Raw genomic sequence first — 21,771 nt, forward strand, 5'->3', positions numbered from 1 at the left:
CTATTGGTTAACATGGCAAATGGGGCATGGCTTATTTACATAGAGAGACAGACAGACAGACAGACAGACAGACAGGGTGGACAGGATAGAGAGAGGGGGGGGGGAATCCGGACAGAGAAAGAGGGAAGAGGGGAACCGTAAGGGGAGAAATATAGGGGAGGAGTCACGTGATGGAGTAGTAGCCGGTCGGGGAACGCCAGCCCTCTCCGGAAAAGTTTAAAAAAAACACAGAAAACACAAAGGCACAAACACAAAAATTAAAATAAAGTGAAAGTAAAGGTGGGAAGAAAATGGCAGCGAAGAAAGAAAAGTCGAAAGCAACGGGAAGTAGAGAAGAAGAAAAGACATCGGAAAAAGAAGGTGAAGGCCTTATCTGTCCGAGGAGGCCCGCTGTGGAGAGAGAGGCCCGCTCGCTCAGGTCAGTCGAAGTCCCGAGCTCGGGACTACAAAAATGGCTCACGGAGCCAAGCAAAAGTGCGCAACTGCGCAAGACAAAATAAAACACTGACGGGAGGGGAGAACCAGCTGAGGAGTCGATCTCCACAGCTGAGAATGACTGCTACAGTACAAGAAGAAGAAGAGAACATAGAAAACAACAAGAACAAGAAAGAAGAGAGTAAAAAGAAATCAAGGAAACAACAGATGACCAACCCCGAGGAAGAAGAAGAAGAAGAACATAGAGAAATGGAAGAAGGGAAAGGCAAGACAATGGATATTTTTTTTTAAAGAATATATGGAATCAGTAAAAGAATGGCAATCACAAGAATTTCGTGAAATAAAAAGAAGAATTAAAAGTCCAGATGAAATAATGAATAGATTAGAGATGGTCATGTCAGATATAGGAAAAAGAGTGGACAAAGTGGAAGAACGAGAAACAGCCGTAGAAATGGAAGTAGAGGATTTAAAAAAGAAATTAGAAGAATCTGATTTAAAAAAGTTAAAGAGACACAAGGGCTGTTAGCTCAGAAGATGGAAAATTATGATAGAAGAAATAATATAAAGATAGTGGGCCTTAAGGAAGATGAAGAAGGCAAGAATATGAAAGAATTTATAAAAGATTGGATCCCCAGGGTCATAGGAAGACCAGAATTACAGGAAGAAATTGAAATAGAAAGGACACATAGAACATTAGCCCCTAAGCCACAGCCACAACAAAAACCAAGATCTATTTTAGTAAAATTCCTAAGATATACATTTAGAGAAAATATATTGGACAAAATGAAGAAAATAAGAGAAGACAAAAAGCCACTGGAATACAAAGGTCAAAATTTTTTTTTCTATCCAGACATAAGTTTTGAACTCCTGAAGAAGAGAAAGGAGTTTAATACAGCAAAAGCAATCCTATGGAAAAAAGGATATAAATTTATGCTAAAGTACTCAGCGGTACTTAAAATAGTTATTCCAGGGCAGCACAACAGACTATTCTCGGATCCAGAGGAAGCACGAAAATTTGCAGAACAACTACAAGACAGACAGAGAGATGAAGACATGTAACGAGAGCAAAAATGACCACGAATTATATGTATGTGTGTATATGGGTATATATATATATATATATATATATATATGTGTGTGTGTGTGTGTGTGTGTGTGTCTGTGTGTGTGTGTGTGTGTGTGTGTGTGTGTGTGTGTGTGTGTATGTATATATGTGTGTATATGAGTGTATCCGTATTTAAAAGAAAATATATAGAGTATAACAAAGGTCACTCTCTTAATTCCCTCCTTACTTCCTCTCTTCCCTTTCTTTCCCTTATTAATTCTTATCTATATATGAAAATTAAAACCTTTTCTGGGGAGGCTGGGTGGGTAGGATTTACGGTCACTGCGAAATCAGTTGACATTGCAAGTGAATTTGCAAATCCAAATGGAGAGGGGAGATGTGGTTGCCCGACAAGGGATAAATGGCAACTCAGGAAGGGGAGGGGATAGTGGGGTTAAAGAAATTTTAGATAGGAGAATAAGGGAAATGTTTGATGTTTTAGAAATGTTGTCTTATAAAGTGTTCAAAACAAGAAAGCAGGAATGGATAAGAAGGAAAGATGATGATAAGGAAATGGAAAGGAAAGATAAACAATGTATGAAATGGCTATGTTGAACTATATGACTTTAAATATTAACAGAATACATAAGCAAATCAAAAGGAGGAAACTGTTAAATTTACTGAAAAAATAAAAAAAATGATATAGCATTCGTGCAAGAAACACATTTAAGTGAAATGGAGCACAAGAAATTAAAGAGAGATTGGATAGGACATGTAACAGCAGCGTCATGTAATTCAAAAGCTAGAAGAGTAGCTATATTAATCAGTAAAAATGTACCAATTAAAATAGAAGAGGAAATAATAGATTCAGCAGGGAGATATGTAATGATAAAATCTCAGATATATTCGGAGTTTTGGAATTTAGTCAATGTATATTCACCTAACCAAGAAGATCAAAAATTTATGCAAGATATTTTTTTGAAGATAGCAGACACGCAAGGGAACATACTAATAGGATGGGATTTCAACCTTAATTTGGATTCAAACATGGATAAAATTGGGAAAAAAATTAACGGAAAGAACAAAGTAACCAAATTTATAATTAAATCGATGCAAGAAATGCAACTTTTGGATATATGGAGGAAACAACACCCAAAGGAAAAGGAATATTCATATTATTCGGGTAGACATAAAACATACTCAAGAATAGACCTATTCCTGTTATCAGCTCGCATGCAAGACAGAGTTAGAAAAACAGAATATAAAGCTAGAATATTATCGGACCACTCACCCTTGATATTGACAATAGAGTTAGAGGACATCCCTCCAAGAATGTATAGATGGAGATTAAACTCCATGCTACTTAAAAGGCAGGATTTTAGAGAATTAATTGAAAGACAAATTAAAATTTAATTTGAAATAAATACGGAATCAGTGAAAGATAAGTTTATACTATGGGACGCAATGAAAGCGTTCATCAGAAGGCAAATAATAAGTTATGTAACCAAGATGAAGAAGGAGTACAATCAGGAAACAGAGCAGTTGGAAAGGGAAATAGTAAATATAGAAAAAGTATTAGCAATGAAGGAAGACACAACTAAAAGAAGAGAATTGGCAGATAAAAAAATAAAATATGAAACACTACAAACATATAAGGTGGAGAAGAATATAATGAAGACAAAACAGAAATATTATGAACTAGGGGAAAAAATGCACAAAATTCTAGCATGGCAGCTTAAGACAGAACAAGCTAAGAAAATGGTATTGGCATCAAGGAAAAAAGACAAACAAATCACATATAATCCAACGGAGATTACTGAAAACTTTAGAGAATTCTATGAACAATTATACCAAACTGAAAACGAAGGGAAAGAAGGCAAAATAGATGAATTTTTAACTAAAATTGAACTACCAAAATTACAAATAGAGGAACAAAATAAATTAACAGAACCATTTGAAATAGTAGAAATACAAGAGATAATAAAAAAACTACCAAATAATAAAACACCAGGAGAGGATGGATTCCCAATAGAATTCTATAAAACATTTAAAGATTTATTAATTCCTCCCCTCCTGGAAGTAATCAACCAGACTGATAAAACACAAAGCTTACCAGATTCATGCAAAACAGCAATAAATACAGTAATACCAAAGACAGGGAAAAATCCACTCGCACTAGTGTCATATAGACCAATATCTTTACTTAACACAGATTACGAGATAATAGCTAAACTATTAGCAAACAGATTAGCCGACTATGTACCAAAAATAGTAAATCTAGACCAAACTGGATTTATTAAAAAAAGACAAACAACAGACAATATTTGTAAATTTATTAACAATTCATGCAGTAGAAGGAAATAAAGCTCCAACAGTAGCGGTTGCTTTAGACGCAGAGAAGGCCTTTGACAGAGTAGAATGGAATTATTTATTCAAAGTACTACAAAAATTCAGTTTACCAGAGAAATATATTAATTGGATTAAAGCATTATATAAGGGGCCATTGGCGAAAGTGACAGTAAATGGATATATATCAAAACAATTTAACTTAAGCAGATCAACAAGGCAGGGATGCCCACTATCGCCCTTATTGTTCACGTTAGCCATAGAACCACTAGCAGAATTGATAAGAACAGAAAATAAAATAAAAGGGATAAAAATAAAAGGGGAGAAATATAGGGTTGGAGAGTGAGGTGGTGAGAAGCGTAGAGATAGAGCGGAGGATACAGAGAGCGAGAGACAGAGATATGGGGGTGGGGAGAAAGCGTGGGGGTGCGAAGGCGAGATATAGTGTTCAGACAGCGAATCAAGAATGGGAGTAGGGGAGAGAGAGAATGAGAGTAAGGGGTGTGGAGGGAACGAACAATGGGTGCAAGAACGTGGGGAGAGAGAGAGAGAGAGAGAGAGAGAGAGAGCAGATAATAAGAAGACCCCCTCGAGTGGAGATCAAATCATGACAGAGAGATAGCGAAGGACGGACAGGGAGAGAGATGGTGAGGGGTACATAAATGATGGGGGAGGGTGGAGGTGGGGAGGCAGAGTGAAAGCTGGAGGGGGAGAGCGTTAGATAAAGAGAGGTATGGGGTGGATAAGAGAGGCAAAAAATAAGTGCAGCGAAGTGAAAAAGGAGGGAGAGAGGAGAGAAAGATGAAGAGAAAACGGAGTGAACTGTGAGGGAAAGGGGGGAGAGAGAAGTGAGTGGAGGGAGCTAGAGAGAGCGTGATTGGGGAGAGGAAGATCGACAGACTGCAGCAGTACAGAACGAAAATAAATTTGTTGATTCTTAGATAAGAAAATGAACTCGCGGTGTGGAGCTTGGCAGATGGAAAAGAGAGAAGAGGAGTGAGGTGGGGAGAGCAGGAGGAACGTGCAGTGAGAGGCAAAGTGTGTGAGGACGACAGAGTGGGGGGAGTGTGGGAAAATCTGATCGGCGAGAGGTGCAGAGGGAGAGGAATGGGAGGGAGAACTGAATCCAGAAAGGATTAGTGAGAGAGAGAGAGAGGGGGGCGGAGACAGAGTTAATTGAAGAGAGACTTGTTCAGCTGAACGCGTCATTGGATGAAAATGTTCTGGCTGCGTCACGTTGAGCGGCTCTGATCACCACTTCAATTCCCATTGGTTAAGATGGGAGAAGGCGCGTGTCCAATCTACAACACATCTCCCGATTTGACGTAAGGAGCGAATCTGTCTCTCTGAGATCCGGACCTCGAAAGCCTTCCTCTCATTACAAAGTGAACCCCGCCCAGAGAGAAATGCTTCTGCTTCTGGGGATCGTGGCCTGGTTTGACTGTAAGTGGGACCGACCCCATGTTTCACTCACCTCACTTGTCCCCTCTCATCCCGATCTTTCGGCTCGCGATTATTTTCTTTCAAGTGTTCCCGAAACTCAAAGACACTTCCGTGTCCTCATTCCCTCTTCGCTACTTTCTGTCTCTCTCCTTCTTTTTCTTTCTCGTTTTCTCTCCCTCCCCCCTCTCTCTCTCTCTCTCTCACTCACATACACACACACACTCTCTCTCTCTCTCTCTCTCTCTCTCTCTCTCTTTCTATCGTATTTTTTCTCTTTCATCTCCTCTTTTTTTTTGGTTCCTCTGTCTCTCTCCCTTTCACTCTCTTTCACTCTTTCTGCTTTCCCATCTTTTAGTCTTTCTATTATATTCTATTTCTCTTTCCCCTTTTATTTTTCTCCTTTTTCTCCATTGTGCCTCTCGCCTTCTCTTTCCTCTCTTTCTTAGTCTTCTCTCTCTCTCTATCTTCTCCTCCGCTCTCTCTTATAGTCTCTCCTTTTTTATCATCCCCTTCTCTCCATTCAATTTCTTCATTCTCATTTTTAATCTCACGTTCATCTCTCCTTATTTCTCCTGGTTCCAATTTTCACTCACCTCTCTCTCTCTCTCTCTCTCTCTCTCTCTCTCCTTATTTTTCCTCATTTTGTCCATTTCCTTTTCTATCTCTCTATTCCTCTCTCCTCACTTTGTCCATTTCCTTTTTCTATCTCTCTATTCCTCTCTCCTCACTTTGTCCATTTCCTTTTCTATCTCTCTATTCCTCTCTCCTCACCTCTATTTTCCGGCCTCTCTCACCTTCCTTTGCTCGTTGATCTGATTTCTGTCTTCTCTCACCCTCCCTTCCTCTGCGCCCTCTATCACCACTTTCTCTCCCTTCGCCATCTCCTCCCTCGTTCAACTGATATGTTCTGTGCGGCTTTGCTCCCTTCGCTGTTTTCACCCGATCTCTCCATCTCATTCCTCTCACCAGGCCCTCTATCTGCTCCTCTCCCCTTTCCCCGCCCCCCTCGTACCCCATGTTTCTTCCGACCCCGGTTTCGGTCACTCATCGCCCCATTAACCGCGGTTTTCTTCTAATCGTTCCCTCTCTCCCATTTGCACTCTCTATCTTCATGTCTCCACCTTTGGTTTCTCCGATTCCTTCAACTATTTCCTTCCTTCAACACATCTCTTTCCCCAATGTCCGCACCGTCGAGAATGTCCCCAGATATCAATTACTCACCTCCACCCTCTTTCCCCACCTCTGTCTGTCCCAGATGTGAACTCGGCCACCGTTATCCAGACTCCAGCCGCGGTTTCCGTACGGGCCGGGAACAGAATGGTGCGGTGTACGGCGGAGCGAGGCAGTAGCACTGACAGACTGTTCTGGTATGACAACTCCCGGGGTCTTCAGTACCTGTTTTACTCCTATAGCAAAGTACATATGGATCCGGAGGGAACTGTGAACGGTTTATCCGCAGAGAGACGGGGAGACAACCTGTTCATCCTGAAGTCCGTCGACCTGAGCACAGCCCACTCGGCCCTGTATCTCTGCGCCTGGAGTGTACACGGCGCCACGAACAGTCGACAAGTTCCGACAAAAACCTCCCAACCTCAGAATTGTAAAGGGGCGTGACCGGCTGCAGGAGGACAGGTGCCTTGGAGCCAAAGGTGGAGCTGTCACTCAGAAGCGTTGTGGAGAGGGATGATAACGTTATTTCAACGTCAACTCAGGCTGATGCGCTCCTGCGGAGAGCGGGAAGCGGAGAATCAGCGTTTTATCACCTGGTCCAAACATCTACGTACTTTAAACGTCCTGTAAATGAGCTGACGGTGGGTTATTCAAAAATGTTTCAACCACGGGGTTTGGGCCGAGGATGGCTTCAGCATCGGCGTCAAGGCGTTACAGAGTCGGGAGTGGCAGAGGACTGGTGCCGGGCACCAGTAAACACGACAGCCACCTGTTCCCCGCGTGAGATGGAGAAACAGAGGAGAAGACCCACAGGACGGTGTCCACGGCGGACGACTAGCGAGGGGCGCTGCGGCCGAACAATGCACAGGCGGCGGTGCTGTTGGCGACGAGGAGTTCATCACAGGCTGCGGACTGTCGAAGACCGGCTCGAGGCTGGCTGAATGAGTACGGGGTATTGTGATGAGGGTATCCTGATCGGGTGCTGAGGCCTCAGAAGGCTTCCTGATCGTGTCGGAAGTTTGCTTCTGGAGCTCGGGCACCCAAATACCTGGACTGGACTCTCTGGCTGCGGAGGATGCGGAAGTGCTGAATGTGAATCCAAGTACACTCGGTGACTCCAGCTGGACTCGCTTTCGCTTCTATTTCTCTGACAATAGTGGGAGCACCGCGCAAATTCTGCCGACGGCGAATGTGTGTGCCTTATGGCAGATTCAGATAATTTCATCAAAGATTACATCTGTTTTATTGGTTTCTCTTGGAGAAGTTACGTGTCTAATCCAAATAGAGAAAACGATGAACATGGAGAAATAAACGGAGAGAAAGAGAGAGAGAGAGAGAGAGAGAGAGAGAGGGTAAACGGGAGGGAGGAATAAAGAGAAAATTGCGTGATTGGAGAGAGGGAGCATCGGAGAGAGGGGAATAAATCGGGTAGAGAGGGGAAGAGAGAAGATTGGGGAGGTTCTGAATAAGAGCCAGAGAGTGGAGAGGAACATCAGCAGTTTCAGAGTCAGTACAAAACGAAATTAATTTATTGATTGTTATAAGAAAACGAAATAGCGGGAGAGGCCATCGAAAGATGAAAGAGAAGAGAGAAGGGGAAGGGTGAGTAAAGCCAGCTATGGAGAGTGGCAGGAAAGAGGGCTGAGATGCAAAGATGGCAGGGGCGACAGATATGGTGGGAGAAACAGGGCGGAGAGAGATGCAGACGGAGAGGAGAAGGAGGGTGGTGGATTGAGAGAGTGAGAAGAGAGAGCGAGAGGAGTGAGAGAGTGGAGACAGACGTGCCTGAAGAGGCATTTGGTCAGCCAGTCGCGCTGTTGGATGAAAAGGTTCTTGATACGTCACAGCGAGCGGCCCCGATCACCACCTCGTTTCCAATTGGTCAATCTCGGAGTGGCGTCTACCTAATCTACAAAATCTCTCTCCTCAGTGCTCTAGCCCTCGAACGCATCACTATCATTACAAAGTGAACCCTGTCCAGAGAGAGATTTTTCTCCTTCTGGGGCCCGTGGCCTGGTTTGACTGTAAGTGGGATCGACCCCACGTTTCACTGCCTTCTCTTGTCCTGTCTCCACCCGTTCCTTCCACTCCCCGGTATTTTCCTTCAAGTGTTCCCAAAACCCAAAATCACTTCCGTGACCTCGTTCCCTCTCCGCCACTATTTGACCCCCTCGTTTATTTCTCTTTACCATTTGTCTCTTTCCACTGTTCTTCTCCACATCCCACCCTCTCTCTGTCGTTCCCCTCTCAGCTCACCTTTCTCTTTTACCCCCTCTATTCCATTCTCCATTTCCTGTCTTTCCCTTTGTTCGGTGATCATTCACACTCGGCCTTCTTCCTTTTCTTCACCTGTCTCTCTTCTCTGCTTTCTCCTTCTCCTTATCTTTTCTGTTTCAAGCCCCTTCCCTCTTTTACTCTCTCCTTCACCCTATTTTATCTTCACTCTATTCTTTATCTCCCTTTAACTCTCTCTTTATCTCTCATTTTGTCCTGAACCTCACGTTCCCATTTTGTATCTCATTCCGTCTCTCTCTTTTTCTATTTTCGCTTTCTCTCCTTTACACTTTTATCTCCTATCTCTCTCTTTCACTCCCTTCTCTGTGTTTCTCCCGACCCCGTTTTCTGTTTCTTATTGCCCAATATTCCCATTTTCTCTTTCTCTCTCTCATTTCAACCACTATTTCCATCTTCTCCCCCTTCAGCGTGTCCTCTTCAACTCTTAACTTCTGTAGAATTTTTACCTTCGGCCACTACACGCCAGAATTTCCCCGGATGTCTCTCACTCACCTCCTCCCTCTCTGTTTACCACCTGTCTGTCCTAGATGTGAACTCGATCACCGTGCTCCAGATTCCAGCCGCGGTTTCCGAATGGACCGGGAACGGAATGGAGCTGCAATGTTCGGTGGAGGGGAGCACCAGCAGCACTAATTATCTGTACTGGTATCGACAAGATTCGGCGAAGGGGCCTCAGAACCTGTTTTGCTTCATGTAAAACGCACACATGCATCCGGAGGGAACTGTGAAAGGCTTATACGCTGAGAGACGGAGCGAAAACCAGTTCATCCTGAAGTCCGCCGACCTGAGCACAGCCCACACGGTCCTGTATCTCTGCGCCTGGAGTTTACACGGCGCCACGAAGTGTCGACGAGGTCCAACAATAACCTTCCCACCGCAGAGTTGAAGAGCACCGGGAACGGAGGGAGCAGAACTGATGCCTCCATGCCGAATGCCGAGCTCTCATTCAGAGGAGGAATGGGCGGGGCGTTTAGTCAGCGCAGGGGAAAACTTCATCTGGGGTCTGAGCGAGTTCACTGCATAGATTCCCATTTCTCGTAGTTTATTCTGAGCAACGAGGGAGGGCGGGAGACAGACAGGGGAATAGACTGGGAGGGGGGGGGGAAGAGAGAGAGAGATATGCAGACAGACAGAGAGCGAGAGAGAGAGAGAGAGAAAGACAGACGGAGACAGAGACAGGAGAAGAGAACGTAAGAGTGAGCGAGAGAACGCGATCTGGGTGGAGAAAGACGAAATTGGGGAAGAAATAGAGGCGAGATATAAGAGTAGAAAGTGAGGCCAGAGAAGCGAAGATAAACTGGGGTGAGAGAAGGGTAGAGAGGAAGTGTGTTAGCGTGTGGAAGAGAGATGGAGAAAGCGAGGGGGTGCAATGGCGAGAGTGAGGGGATTAATAGTGCTTAGAGAACGAGTAGAGGACGGGAGTGGAGGGGTGAGAGAGCAAAAGAGAGTGATGTTTGAGTATGGAGCAGACAATGGCTGCAGAAAAGTAGAGAGAGAGAGAGAGAGAGAGAGAGAGAGAGAGAGAGAGGGATATTGAACTGAAATCGTTGAGAGCAGATGTAGTCGATAAAGAGAGAGAAAGCGAGGGACAGAGAGGGAGAAGGAGGATGAGGGATACTTAAATGGTGGGGGAAATGGGGAGGGAGAGTGAAAGAGCGAGATGGAGAGATCGGTAGAGAAAGCTTGGGAGGGAGTGGATCACATAGGGAGGTAGTGAGGGTTGGGAAGCGATAGAGAATGGATAGAGTGGAGGAGAGATGAAGACAAAGGGGGAAAGAACTGGGAGAGAGAGAGGGGAGAGATCAGGGAGAGAAAGAGTGGAGGGAGAGAGTGAGAGAGCTGCTTGGGGGTGAGGGGAAGATTGACAGTCTCCGCGATGGTACATAACAAAAATTAATTTGTTGATTCTAAAATAAGAAAATGAACTCGTGGAGTGGAGCTTGGGAGATGAGGAAAGAGAGAGAGAGAGAGAGAGAGAAAGCGACGGATGAGAGGGAGAAGGAGAGTGAGTGATACATAAATGGTAGGGGAAGTGGGGAGATGGGGAGGAAGAGTGAAAGGGGAGAGGGAGAGATAGGAAGAGAAAGATGGGGAGGGTGTGGATCACAGAGGGGAGTAGTGTTGGTAGAGAGGCGATAGATGAGGGATGGAGCAGATGACAGATGGAGAGGACGGGGAGACAACTGGGTGGGAGTGGGGAGAGAAAGAGGTGTGGAGGGAGCGAAAGAGAGAGACCTGATAAAGGCAAGAGAATGTTCGACAGTGTCCGCGACGGGTCAGACCGAAAATAAAGTTGTTGGTTCTTAGATAAGAAAACGAAGTTGCGGAGTGGAGCTTTCCAGATGGAAGAGGGAGAAGACAAGCGAGGAAAACGAGATGGGGAGAGTGGGTGGAACAAGGGGTGAGTGGCAAACTGGGTGAAGACGACAGATTTGGGGAGAGCGTGGGAGAAACTGATCGGCGAGAGGTGCAGAGGGAGAAGTGGGGGAAATTGATTGGAAAGATGACTGAGAAGGAGGAGGAGAGATGGAGAGCGGACTCAGGAGCCTGAAGAGACACAATTCAGCTGAACACGTCCTTGAATGAAAATATTGTGCCTACGTGACTTTGAGTCGCTCTGATGACCTCTTCGATTCCTATTGGTTAACTTGGGAGAAGGGGCGTTTCTAACCTACAACACCCTTCCAGATCTGTCGTGATGCGCGAATCTTTCTCCTCATAACTCCTGCCCTCTAACGCCTCCTTCTCATTACGAACTGAACATCGTCCAGAGAGAGATGTTTCTCCTTCTCGGGATCGTGGCCTGGTTTGACTGTGAGTTGGACCAGCCCTACGTTTTACTCCCCTCTCTTGTCCCGTCTCCTCCCGATCTTCCGGCCCCCGGTTGTTTTCCTTCACGAATTTCCGAAACCCAAAGTCACTTCCGTGACCTCGTTCCCTCTCCGCCAATTTCAGATTTCCTCGTGTTTCTTTTTCTCTCTTCCTTTTTTCTCTTTTGTTTTCCTCCCTTTCTCCTCTTCGTTTATTCGCTTTCGTTCTCAATCTATTTCTATTTTCTCATTCTCCCTCCTTCGCCCCTCTCTATTACATTCTCCCATTCTAACCATTTTATCTCCTCTCTTTCATCCCCTCTATTCTGTTCTTCATTTTTTTTCTCTTTCGTTCTCTCTTTTTCCACGCTCGTTCTATTTTCTCATTCTCTCTCTCAGTCCCCTTCTCTTTGTTTTATTCTCTCTCTCCATTTCTTCCTCTGTTAATTCACTTCATTATTTTCTATTTCTCCTTTTACTACCATCTGTCCATCTTTTTTCCCGCTTTGACATACTTACCTTTTATTTATTTTCCATTACTTCAATCTATTTTCTTTCTATCGCTCTATCCCTTTTTCTCTCGCACTATTTTTCGCTCTATTCTTTTGTATTCCTCCTTTCCTCTTGCTCTTCCTTTCTCGATTTTCTGATGCTCTCTGTTCCACCCATTATTTTTATCTTTCCAACTCTATCCTTTATATTTCTTTCTACTTTATTATTTAATTCCCCTCTTCTTTCCCTTATTCTCAATTCTATTGCCCTCTTTTAATCTTTGTTCCTATTTATTTATCTCTCCTCTGATCACCTCTCGCTTTCTCTCCACGTTATTTATCTGTATCCCGCCCCCTATAGCTCGATTCCCCCACTCAGGTTCTGTCCCTAACTTTGCACTCCCATCTTCCCCTTCACTTCTTCCGCTCTTCCATTCTACATCTTTCTTCATTCTGTACATATTTTCGCCCCTCGTCCCTCCACCCTCCAGAATGTCCTCAGATATCTGTCACTCACCTCCTCCCCCTCTCTCTCTCCTCTGTGCAAGATGTGAACTCGGTTACCGTCCTCCAGACTCCAGCTGCGGTTTCCGAATGGCCCGGGAACGGAATGGAGCTGCGGTGTACGGCTGAGGGAAGCGGCAACACTAATTATTTGTACTGGTATCGACAAGATCCGGGGAAGGGGCCTGAGAACCTGTTTTACTCCATTAGCACCGAACACGTGGATCCAGAGGGAACTGTGAACGGTTTATCCGCAGAGAGATGGGGCAAATACCAGTTCATCCTCAGGTCCGCCGACCTGAGCACAGCCAACTCAGCCCTGTATTTCTGCGCCTGGAGTGTACACGGCAGCATGAACAGTCGACGAGGCCCGACAAAAACTTCCCCACCGCAGAGATGAAGAGCAGAGAAACCGGCGGCAGGAGAACAGGTGCTTCGGCGCCGAGGGCAGAGCTGTCACTTAGAAGGTGGAGAGGCGATGCGTTGTGCCAAGGGAGGGTGATGGCATCCATGGAGAACTTCGGCTGGTCCGCTCCTGCGGAGAGCGGGAGGCCGGGTCTTTAAAACGGCATGCAAATGAGCCGACGGATTATTTAAAAATGCTGCAGCCACGGGGTTTGGGCCGAGGATTTTTTTCAGCATCGGCCTCGAGGCGGTGCAGATTCCGGTGTGGCAGAGGACTGGCGCAGGGCACCAGAAAACACGTCGATCATGCGCCATCTAGCGTGAGATGCAAAGCGGAGGAAATGATCCACGGAACGGTGACCACGGCGGCCGACCAGCGAAGGGCTTTGCGGCTTAACAACGCACAGGCGGCGGGGCTGTCATCGAGGGACTCAACCTGGGCTGTGAACTGCTTAGACCGGCTCGATACGGGATCGGGTGCGGAGGGACCTAAAGTCCTCCAAATCGTGTCGGAGTTTCGGATCTGGACGTCGGCTGCCGATGGTTTGGACGCGACTCTGTGCGATCCAGGGATATTAAGTAATTCTGGGAATACTCTCATTCCCTTCTATATCTCTGACTGTAGGGGGAACATTAGGCAATTTCTGCCGATGGCGAATGTGTCTGTCTTACGGCAGAGTCAGGCAATTTCCTGTAATATTACGTCTGTTTTATTGGTTAGCATTAGTTGATCTTGGAGAAGGTGCGTGTCTACTCTAAATAAAAAAAAAGAAAACAATGTGGAGAGAGAAAGGAACGGAGAGAAGAGAGAGAGAGAGAGAGAGAGAGAGAGAGAGAGAGAGTGAGAGAGAGAGGGTGATAGCGGGAATAAGCGTCAGGGATGAATAAAAAGAGAATAGGGAGAGAGAGGGTTGTGGAGGTTGTATGCGTGAAAGAGAGGGGAAGAATAATATCGGCAGATTCTGGATGAGTACAAAACGAAATTAATGTATTGATTGTTAGATAAGAAAACGAAATCATGAGGAGTACATCATCAACAGATGGAAGAGAGGAGAGAGGGGGTATAGGATGAGTAAATGAAGATGGGGAGAGTCAAGGAACCAGGGCTGAGAGTCCAAGATGGCGAGGCTGACAGATTGTGTGGGAGAAACAGTGGCGCGAGTTGCAGAGGAAGAGGAGAGGGAGGAGATAATGGATTGAGAGAGAGAGAACGAGAAAGTGAAAGGAGTTAGAGGGCGGAGACAGAGGTGCCTGAGGAGACACTTGTTCAGCTGAAATGTCTTTGGGTGATAAGGTTCTGGCTGTGTCATGATGAGTGGCTCTGATCACCACTACGATTCCCATTGGTGAAGACGGAAGAAGGGACGTGTCCAATATAAAATACACCCTCACACACCGTCAAGAGCGGACCTGTCTCCTCAAAGCTTCGGCCCACAAACGCCTAACTCACTTTACAAAGTGAGTGAGAGAGAGAGAGAGAGAGAGAGAGAGAGAGAGAGAGAGAGAGAGAGAAGGGGTGAGGGGTACATTAATGGTGGGCGAAGTGGGAGATGGGGAGGGAGAACGAAAGCGGGTTATGGGTAGATAATGATTGGGATGAGGTGGATGAGAAAGGGGAGAAATAGGGGTATCAAGCGAAAGTGCAGTGAGAGAGTAGAGAAAGCTGAAGAGAAAACCGAGCGAACTGGGTGGGAAAGGAGAGAGGGAAGGGTGTGGAGGGAGCTAGATAGAGTGTGTGATTGGGGGGAGAGGAAGATCGACAGACTCTTCGACAGTACAGAACTAAAATAAATTTGATGATTCTTAGATAAGAAAACGAACTCGCGGAGTAGAGTTTGGCAAATGAAAGAGAGAGAAGGGGAACGAGAAAAAGGAGGTGGGGAGAGCGGGAGGAACGAGGGACGAGAGGCAAAGTGTGTGAGGACAACAGGATGGGGGAGTGTGGGAAAATCTGATCGGCGAGAGATGCAGAGGGAGAGGAGAGGGAGGAATAAATGAATTGGAAAGGATGAGGGAGAGTGAGGAGGAGAGAGAGAGAGAGAGAGAGAGAAAGAGAGAGAGAGAGAGAGAGAGAGAGAGGGCGGAGACAGAGGTGCCTGAAGAGAGATTTGTTCATCTGAACACGTCATTGGATGAAAATGTTCTGGCTGCGTAACGTTGCGCGGCTCTGATCTCCACCTAGATTCCCATTGGTTAAATTGGGAGAAGGGGCGTGACTAATTTCCAACCCGTCTCCCCATCTGTCGTGAAGAGCGATTCTGTCTTCTCAGAGCTCCGGCCCTCGAACTCCTCCCTCTCATTACAAGTGAACTCCATTCAGAGAGAGATGTTTCTCCTTCTGTGGATCGTGGCCTGGTTTGACTGTGAGTGGGATGAACCCCACGTTTCACTCCCCTCTCTGGTCCCCTCTCCTCCCGACCTTTCGGCTCCCGGTTCTTTTCTTTCCTATGTTCCCGAAACCCAAAGTAATTTCGTAACCTCGTTCCCTTTCTGCCACTTTTTGATTTCCTCGTGTTTCTTTTTTTCTGACTCTTGTCTTTTTCTTCTTTCTCCTTTTCTCCCCATCTCTTTCATTCTCTCTTCCTCTCCATTTTCTCTCTACCCCTTCTTTCATTCCCTATCTTCTGTTCCTCACTTTTTCTCTTGTTCTCTTTCCCTTTCCACCCTCTAGTTCTCTTTTCTCAATCTCTTTCTCATTCCTCTTCTCTTCGTTTTTCTTTCTTTCTTCTTTTCTTCCTGTTATTCTCTCTATTATTTTGTAATTCTCTTTTTACTCACACCACCTGTCTATCTCCTTTCACTCTTTGACGCCTGTGCTTTTTATTTTCTCTTTCCCATTCCTTCCATCTATTCTTTTTTCTCTCGCTCTATTCGTTTCTTTCTCCCCTTCTTTTCTGCACTCTTATTTTCTCCTTTCCTCTTTATCTTCTTTTCTCGATTTTACCCTCACACACCCTTCCTTCTTTATCTTTCACACTTTATCCTTTACACTTTGTCTCCTTCCTTTATTATTTTCTTCCTATCTTCTTTCTCTTCTCAAAATAACTTTCTTACTTTTAATCTCCGTTCCTATCTATTTATCTCTCTTTTTTCCTCTCTGATCCCTCTCGCTTTCTCTCTTCTCGTCATGTATCTGTATCCTACCCCTATAGCTCGAATCCCCATCCAGACTTTGACCCTATCTCTTTTGCACACTCAATCTACCCCTTCTCTCCTCCGGCTCACCTTGTCAACACATTCTTTAATTCAGTACATCTTTTGCCCTTCGTCCCTCCATCCTCCAGAATGTCCCGGGATATCTCTAAGTCACGCCCTCCTCTCTATCTCTCCTCTGTCCCAGATGTGAACTCGGTTACCGTCCTCCAGACACCAGTAGCGGCTTCCGAACGGACCGGGAACGGAATGGAGCTGCAGTGTATGGTGGAGGGAAGCGGCAGCGCTGAAAGAATGTACTGGTATCTACAAGACTCGGGGAAAGGGGTCGAGAACCTGTTTTACTCACAGACCAGTGGACACGTGGATCCGGAGGGAACTGTGAAAGGTTTATCCGCTGAGAGACGGGGTAACACCCAGTTCATCCTGAAGTCCGCCAACCTGAGCGGAGCCCACTCGGCCCTGTATCTCTGCGCCTGGAGTCTACACGGCACTTCGAAGTGTCGACTAGGCCTTACAAAAATATCTTGACTGCAGAGTTGAAGAGGGGCGGGCCCGGCGGCAGGAGAACAGGTGTCTCGTTGCCGAATGCCGAGGTGTCACTCAGAGGAGGAAGGGGCGGGGTGTTTAGTCAGCTGAGGAAAAAACGTAATCTGTGGTCTGAGCGTGCTCACTGCATAGATTCCCATTTCTCGTAGGTTATTCTCGAGAAACGAGGGAGGGCAGCGGAGGGAGTGGAATAGAGAGAGGGTTAGAGAGAGGGTTAGAGAGACAGAGAGCGAGAGAGACGGATGGACAAAGACAGAGAGAAAGGAGCGTGAGGGAGGGCGAGAGAAGAGGATTGGGGTGGTGAAAGAAGAAATAGGGGAATAATTAGAGGCGGGATATATAGGTACAGTGCCGCTGGAGAGGGGGAGATAGACTGGGGTGAGCGAAGGGCAGAGAAGAATGGAAGTAGAGAATGGGAGGGAGATGGAGAAAGCGTTGGGTGCAAAGGCGAGAGCGATGGGGAGAAATAGCGGTTCGAGAGCGAGTAGAAAACGGGAATTGGCGGAAGAGAGAGAGAGATAAAGAGAGTGAGGGTTGAGCATGGAGTGAACAATGGCTTCATAAAAGTTATGAGGGAGAGACCGGATATTAAATCGAAATCGCTGAGGGAGAGGTAGACGAGAGAGAGAGAGAGAGAGAGAGAGAGAGAGAGAGAGAGAGAGAGAGAGGAGGGGTACATTAATGGTGGGCGAAGTGGGAGATGGGGAGGGAGAACGAAAGCGGGATATGGGTAGATAATGATGGGGATGGGGTGGATGAGAAAGGGGAGAAATAGGGGTATCAAGCGAAAGTGGAATGAGAGAGTAGAGAAAGCTGAAGAGAAAACCGAGCGAACTGGGTGGGAAAGGAGAGAGGTAGGGGTGTGGAGGGAGCTAGATAGAGTGTGTGATTGGGGGAGAGGAAGATCGACAGACTCTTCGACAGTACAGAAACTAAAATAAATTTGATGTTTCTTAGATAAGAAAACGAACCCGCGGAGTGGAGCTTGGCAAATGAAAGAGAAAGAAGGGGAACGAGAAAAAGGAGATGGGGAGAGCGGGAGGAACGAGGGATGAGAGGCAAAGTGTGTGAGGACGACAGGATTGGGGGAGTATGGGAAAATCTATTCGGCGAGAGATTCAGAGGGAGAGGAGAGGGAGGAATTAATGAATTGGAAAGGATGAGGGAGAGTGAGGAGTAGAGAGAGAGAGAGAGAGAGAGGGGGGGGGGCGGAGACAGAAGTGCCTGAAGAGAGATTTGTTAATCTGAACACGTCATTGGATGAAAATGTTCTGGCTGCGTAACGTTGCGCGGCTCTGATCTCCACCTAGATTCCCATTGGTTAAATTGGGAGAAGGGGCGTGTCTAATCTCCAACCCGTCTCCCGATCTGTCGTAAAGAGCGATTCTGTCTCCTCAGAGCTCCGGCCCTCGAACTCCTCCCTCTCATTACAAGTGAACTTCATTCAGAGAGAGATGTTTCTCCTTCTGTGGATCGTGGCCTGGTTTGACTGTAAGTGGGATGAACCCCACGTTTCACTCCCCTCTCTGGTCCCCTCTCCTCCCGACCTTTCGGCTCCCGGTTCTTTTCTTTCTTGTGTGCCCGAAACCCAAAGTAATTTCCGTAAGCTCGTTCCCTTTCTGCCACTTTTTGATTTCCTCGTGTTTCTTTTTTTCTGACTCTTGTCTCTTTTTTCTTTCTCCTTTTCTCCCCATCTCTTTCATTCTCTCTTCCTCTCCATTTTCTCTCTACCCCTTCTTTCATTCCCTATCTTCTGTTCCTCACTTTTTCTCTTGTTCTCTTTCCCTTTCCACCCTCTAGTTCTCTTTTCTCAATCTTTCTCATTCCTCTTCTTTGTTTTTCTTTCTTTCTTCTTTTCTTCCTGTTATTCTCTATTATTTTGTAATTCTCTTTTTACTCACACCACCTGTCTATCTCCTTTCACTCTTTGACGCCTGTGCTTTTTATTTTCTCTTTCCCATTCCTTCTCTCGCTCTATTCGTTTCTCTCTCCCCTTCTTTTCTGCACTCTTATTTTCTCCTTTCCTCGTTATCTTCTTTTCTCAATTTTACCCTTTCACGCTCCCTCCCTTCTTTATCTTTCACACTTTATCCTTTACACTTTGTTCTCCTTCCTTTATTATATTCTTCCTGTCTTCTTTCTCTTCTCAAAATAACTTTCTTACTTTTAATCTCCGTTCCTATCTATTTATCTCTCTTTTCCTCTCTGATCCCTCTCGCTTTCTCTCTTTTCGTTATTTATCTGTATTCTACCCGTATAGCTCGAATCCCAACCCAGACTTTGACCCTATCTCTTTTGCACACTCAATCGACCCCTTCTCTCCTCCGGCCTCACCTTGTCCTTCACATTCAACACATTCTTTAAATCTGTACATCTTTCGCCCCTCGTCCCTCCTTCCTCCAGAATGTCCCCGGATATCTCTAACTCACGCCTGCCTCTCTATCCCTCCACAGTCCTAGATGTGAACTCGGTTACCGTCCTCCAGACTCCAGTAGCGGCTTCCGAACGGACCGGGAACGGATTGGAGTTGCAGTGCATGGTGGAGGGAAGCGGCAGCGCAAACAGAATGTACTGGTATCTACAAGACTCGGGGAAAGGGCTTGAGAACCTGTTTAACTCACAGACCAATGGTCACGTGGATCCGGAGGGAACTGTGAAAGGTTTATCCGCTGAGAGACGGGGTAACAACCAGTTCATCCTGAAGTCCGCCAACCTGAGCGAAACCCACTCGGCCCTGTATCTCTGCGCCTGGAGTCTACACGGCGCTTCGAAGTGTGGATTAGGCCCTACAAAAATATCTTGACCGCAGAGTTGAAGAGGAGCGGTCACGGCGGCAGGAGAACAGGTGCCTCGTTGCCGAATGCCGAGCTGTCACTCAGAGGAGGAAGGGGCGGGGCGTTTAGTCAGCTGAGGTTAAAACGGATAGACAGAGAGTCAGACAGATAGACAAACAAACAGAGCGAGAGAGACGGATGGACAAAGACAAAGAGAAGAGGATTGTGGTTGTGAAAGAAGAAATAGGGGAATAATTAGAGGCGGGATACATGGGTACAGTGCGGCTGGAAAGGGGGAGATAAACTGGGGTGAGAGAAGGGTAGAGAGGAATGGAAGGAGCGAATGGGAGAGAGATGGAGAAAGTGTTGGTTGCAAAGGCGAGAGTGACAGAGAGAGAGAGAGAAGGCGTGGGTGTGCGAAGGTGAGAGTGATGGGTATTTATAGTGTTTATAGAGGGAATCAAACGGGAGTGGAGGGAATGAGAATCAGAGGGGTGTGGAGGGACCGAACAACGGTTGCAGAAACGTGGAGAGAGAAAGACCGGATAATAAGAAGACCCCCTGGAGCAGAGATCAATACATGATAGAGAGAGATAGCAGGGGGCGTGACAAGATGGCATAGATGGCAGACGTGCGGTCCTAATCCTCCCCAGCCAGTTTTTTAAATCACCCGTTATTAAACTTTAATTTAAGTACATAAACGTTTTATTTGTACTTCGAAGAACACTATTTTTTTATAATGGCGGCTAATATTAAAAAAACCTAAGAATCAATTACAGAAAAAAACTACTTTTTAAAAGTGCTGAAGAACTGAGGCCTACCTGTCCAGTTCGAACTACAGAGACGTCGTCTGGAACCTCCAAGTCACAGAGAAATCCAGCAAGGTTAAGTATTAAGCCGGTGCCGGTCTTGTCTCCGCAAGATGGCGCCGGCTTGTTGACGAGATACGCCGACGTTGACCCGCGCGTTCGCGATGTCGGGCGCGCGGATGACCCGACTAAGAAGAGAGCCCTCGAATCCGCGCTGCCGTCGGGGGAGCCGAGGACGCGGGGGATAGCGTTGGAGAAGTCCCTGCGCAGTCCTTGATCTTGCCGGGCATGCACGGTGCCTCAAGGGTCCCCGATCTTCTGGAGCATGTGTGGTCTGTGGGGGGCCCGATCGGGGTGCCGCTGTCGGGTGTGCGGACCCGAAGCCGCACAGGAAAAGGCCCTACAATAGTGGAACAAGAAGAAGACTTACCTATAATGGCCAGTTCACAGGACTAATTGGAGGAGGAGTTTGCAGAAGGTTGACCTCAAGATGTGGCACGGGAATATGGACTGGACTCTATTTTTGCTGTCCTGGGAGGGATTGCCTATCATAAGGATACCATATCTCAACAAATGACTCAAGTGACAACTAAAATTTCTAATATGTTTGCACTTAGGAGAGATGTTTATATATGCCTTACATTAGTGGATGTAGTACAACAGAATTTTTAAAATATTGAGACAGCTTTTTCTGAATGTAAATAAGAAGTTTTGTGTAATAAGGATAAAATAGAGAAAGTGGAAGATTTGTTTGTGGATTGGAGAATCCAGAAGAGTGATTTATTGAAAAAGATTGATTTATTGGAAAATCAAAGTCAGAAAAAAAATGTAAACATTTTGGGCCTTCCAGAAGATATTGAAGGAGCTGAACTGGATTCCGGAGATGCTGGGTAAAGAGTTTTTTCGCGAGGTTTAGTATTGGAGAGGGCACATAGAGTGCTAAGGAAGAAATCATTACCGGGACAACCTGAATTATCAAGATAGAGAAATGATTTTGCAGTTGGTGGTACAGAACGGAAGATAAAGTCAAACTCAAATCATGAGTCAGAACAATAGAGTTTTTTTATGCAGATATGAGTCAAGAAGTTATTAGGCATCGATGGGAGGTTAATTCGGCTAAAGATATGTTGTAACGTAAAGGATATATATTTGCTTTCCGATACCCTGCTGTGTTGAAGGTTTTCTATGGCAATTATCAATCTCAATTTGTTTGAGAATGATCATGATGCATTGGTTTTTGCTAACTCATTACCAGATTTATGTTGTCAGGAAAGAGTCTCGCCGTCGTTGCCTAAAAGAAGGGCAAATTGAAATGGAAATGGACAGAATGGGAAAAATTGAAAGAAGGAGGTTTTGACACACAGTCTTATTGATGTTGAAGATCCAAACCAGTCATTGGGACTCGAGACAATGATGTGAATATTTCTATGATGTTGAAATGTATTATTATATATATATATTGTATTTCTGGCTTGGGGGAGGTGGATAGCACTGAAATCTTTGATAGTCATCTGCCACTGCTGGGGTTTACCACACCCAGTT

General features: G+C 45.8%; 2 gene segments (V, D, J or C); both read left to right on the forward strand.

Annotated features, from left to right (window-relative positions):
- Nucleotides 1–11,469: 11,469 nt before the first annotated feature.
- On the forward strand, nt 11,470–16,582 carry LOC138754245 (T cell receptor beta variable 30-like). The segment is given in 3 exon segments: nt 11,470–11,548; nt 12,584–13,523; nt 16,285–16,582. Coding segments are annotated over 2 exon segments (393 nt in total).
- A 633-nt stretch (nt 16,583–17,215) lies between these two features.
- LOC138752953 (T cell receptor beta variable 30-like) lies at nt 17,216–19,542 on the forward strand. The segment is given in 3 exon segments: nt 17,216–17,259; nt 17,983–18,137; nt 19,100–19,542. Coding segments are annotated over 3 exon segments (549 nt in total).
- Nucleotides 19,543–21,771: the final 2,229 nt, after the last annotated feature.

This window comes from Narcine bancroftii, chromosome 2, assembly GCF_036971445.1.
Source record: "Narcine bancroftii isolate sNarBan1 chromosome 2, sNarBan1.hap1, whole genome shotgun sequence".
NCBI lineage: Eukaryota > Metazoa > Chordata > Chondrichthyes > Torpediniformes > Narcinidae > Narcine > Narcine bancroftii.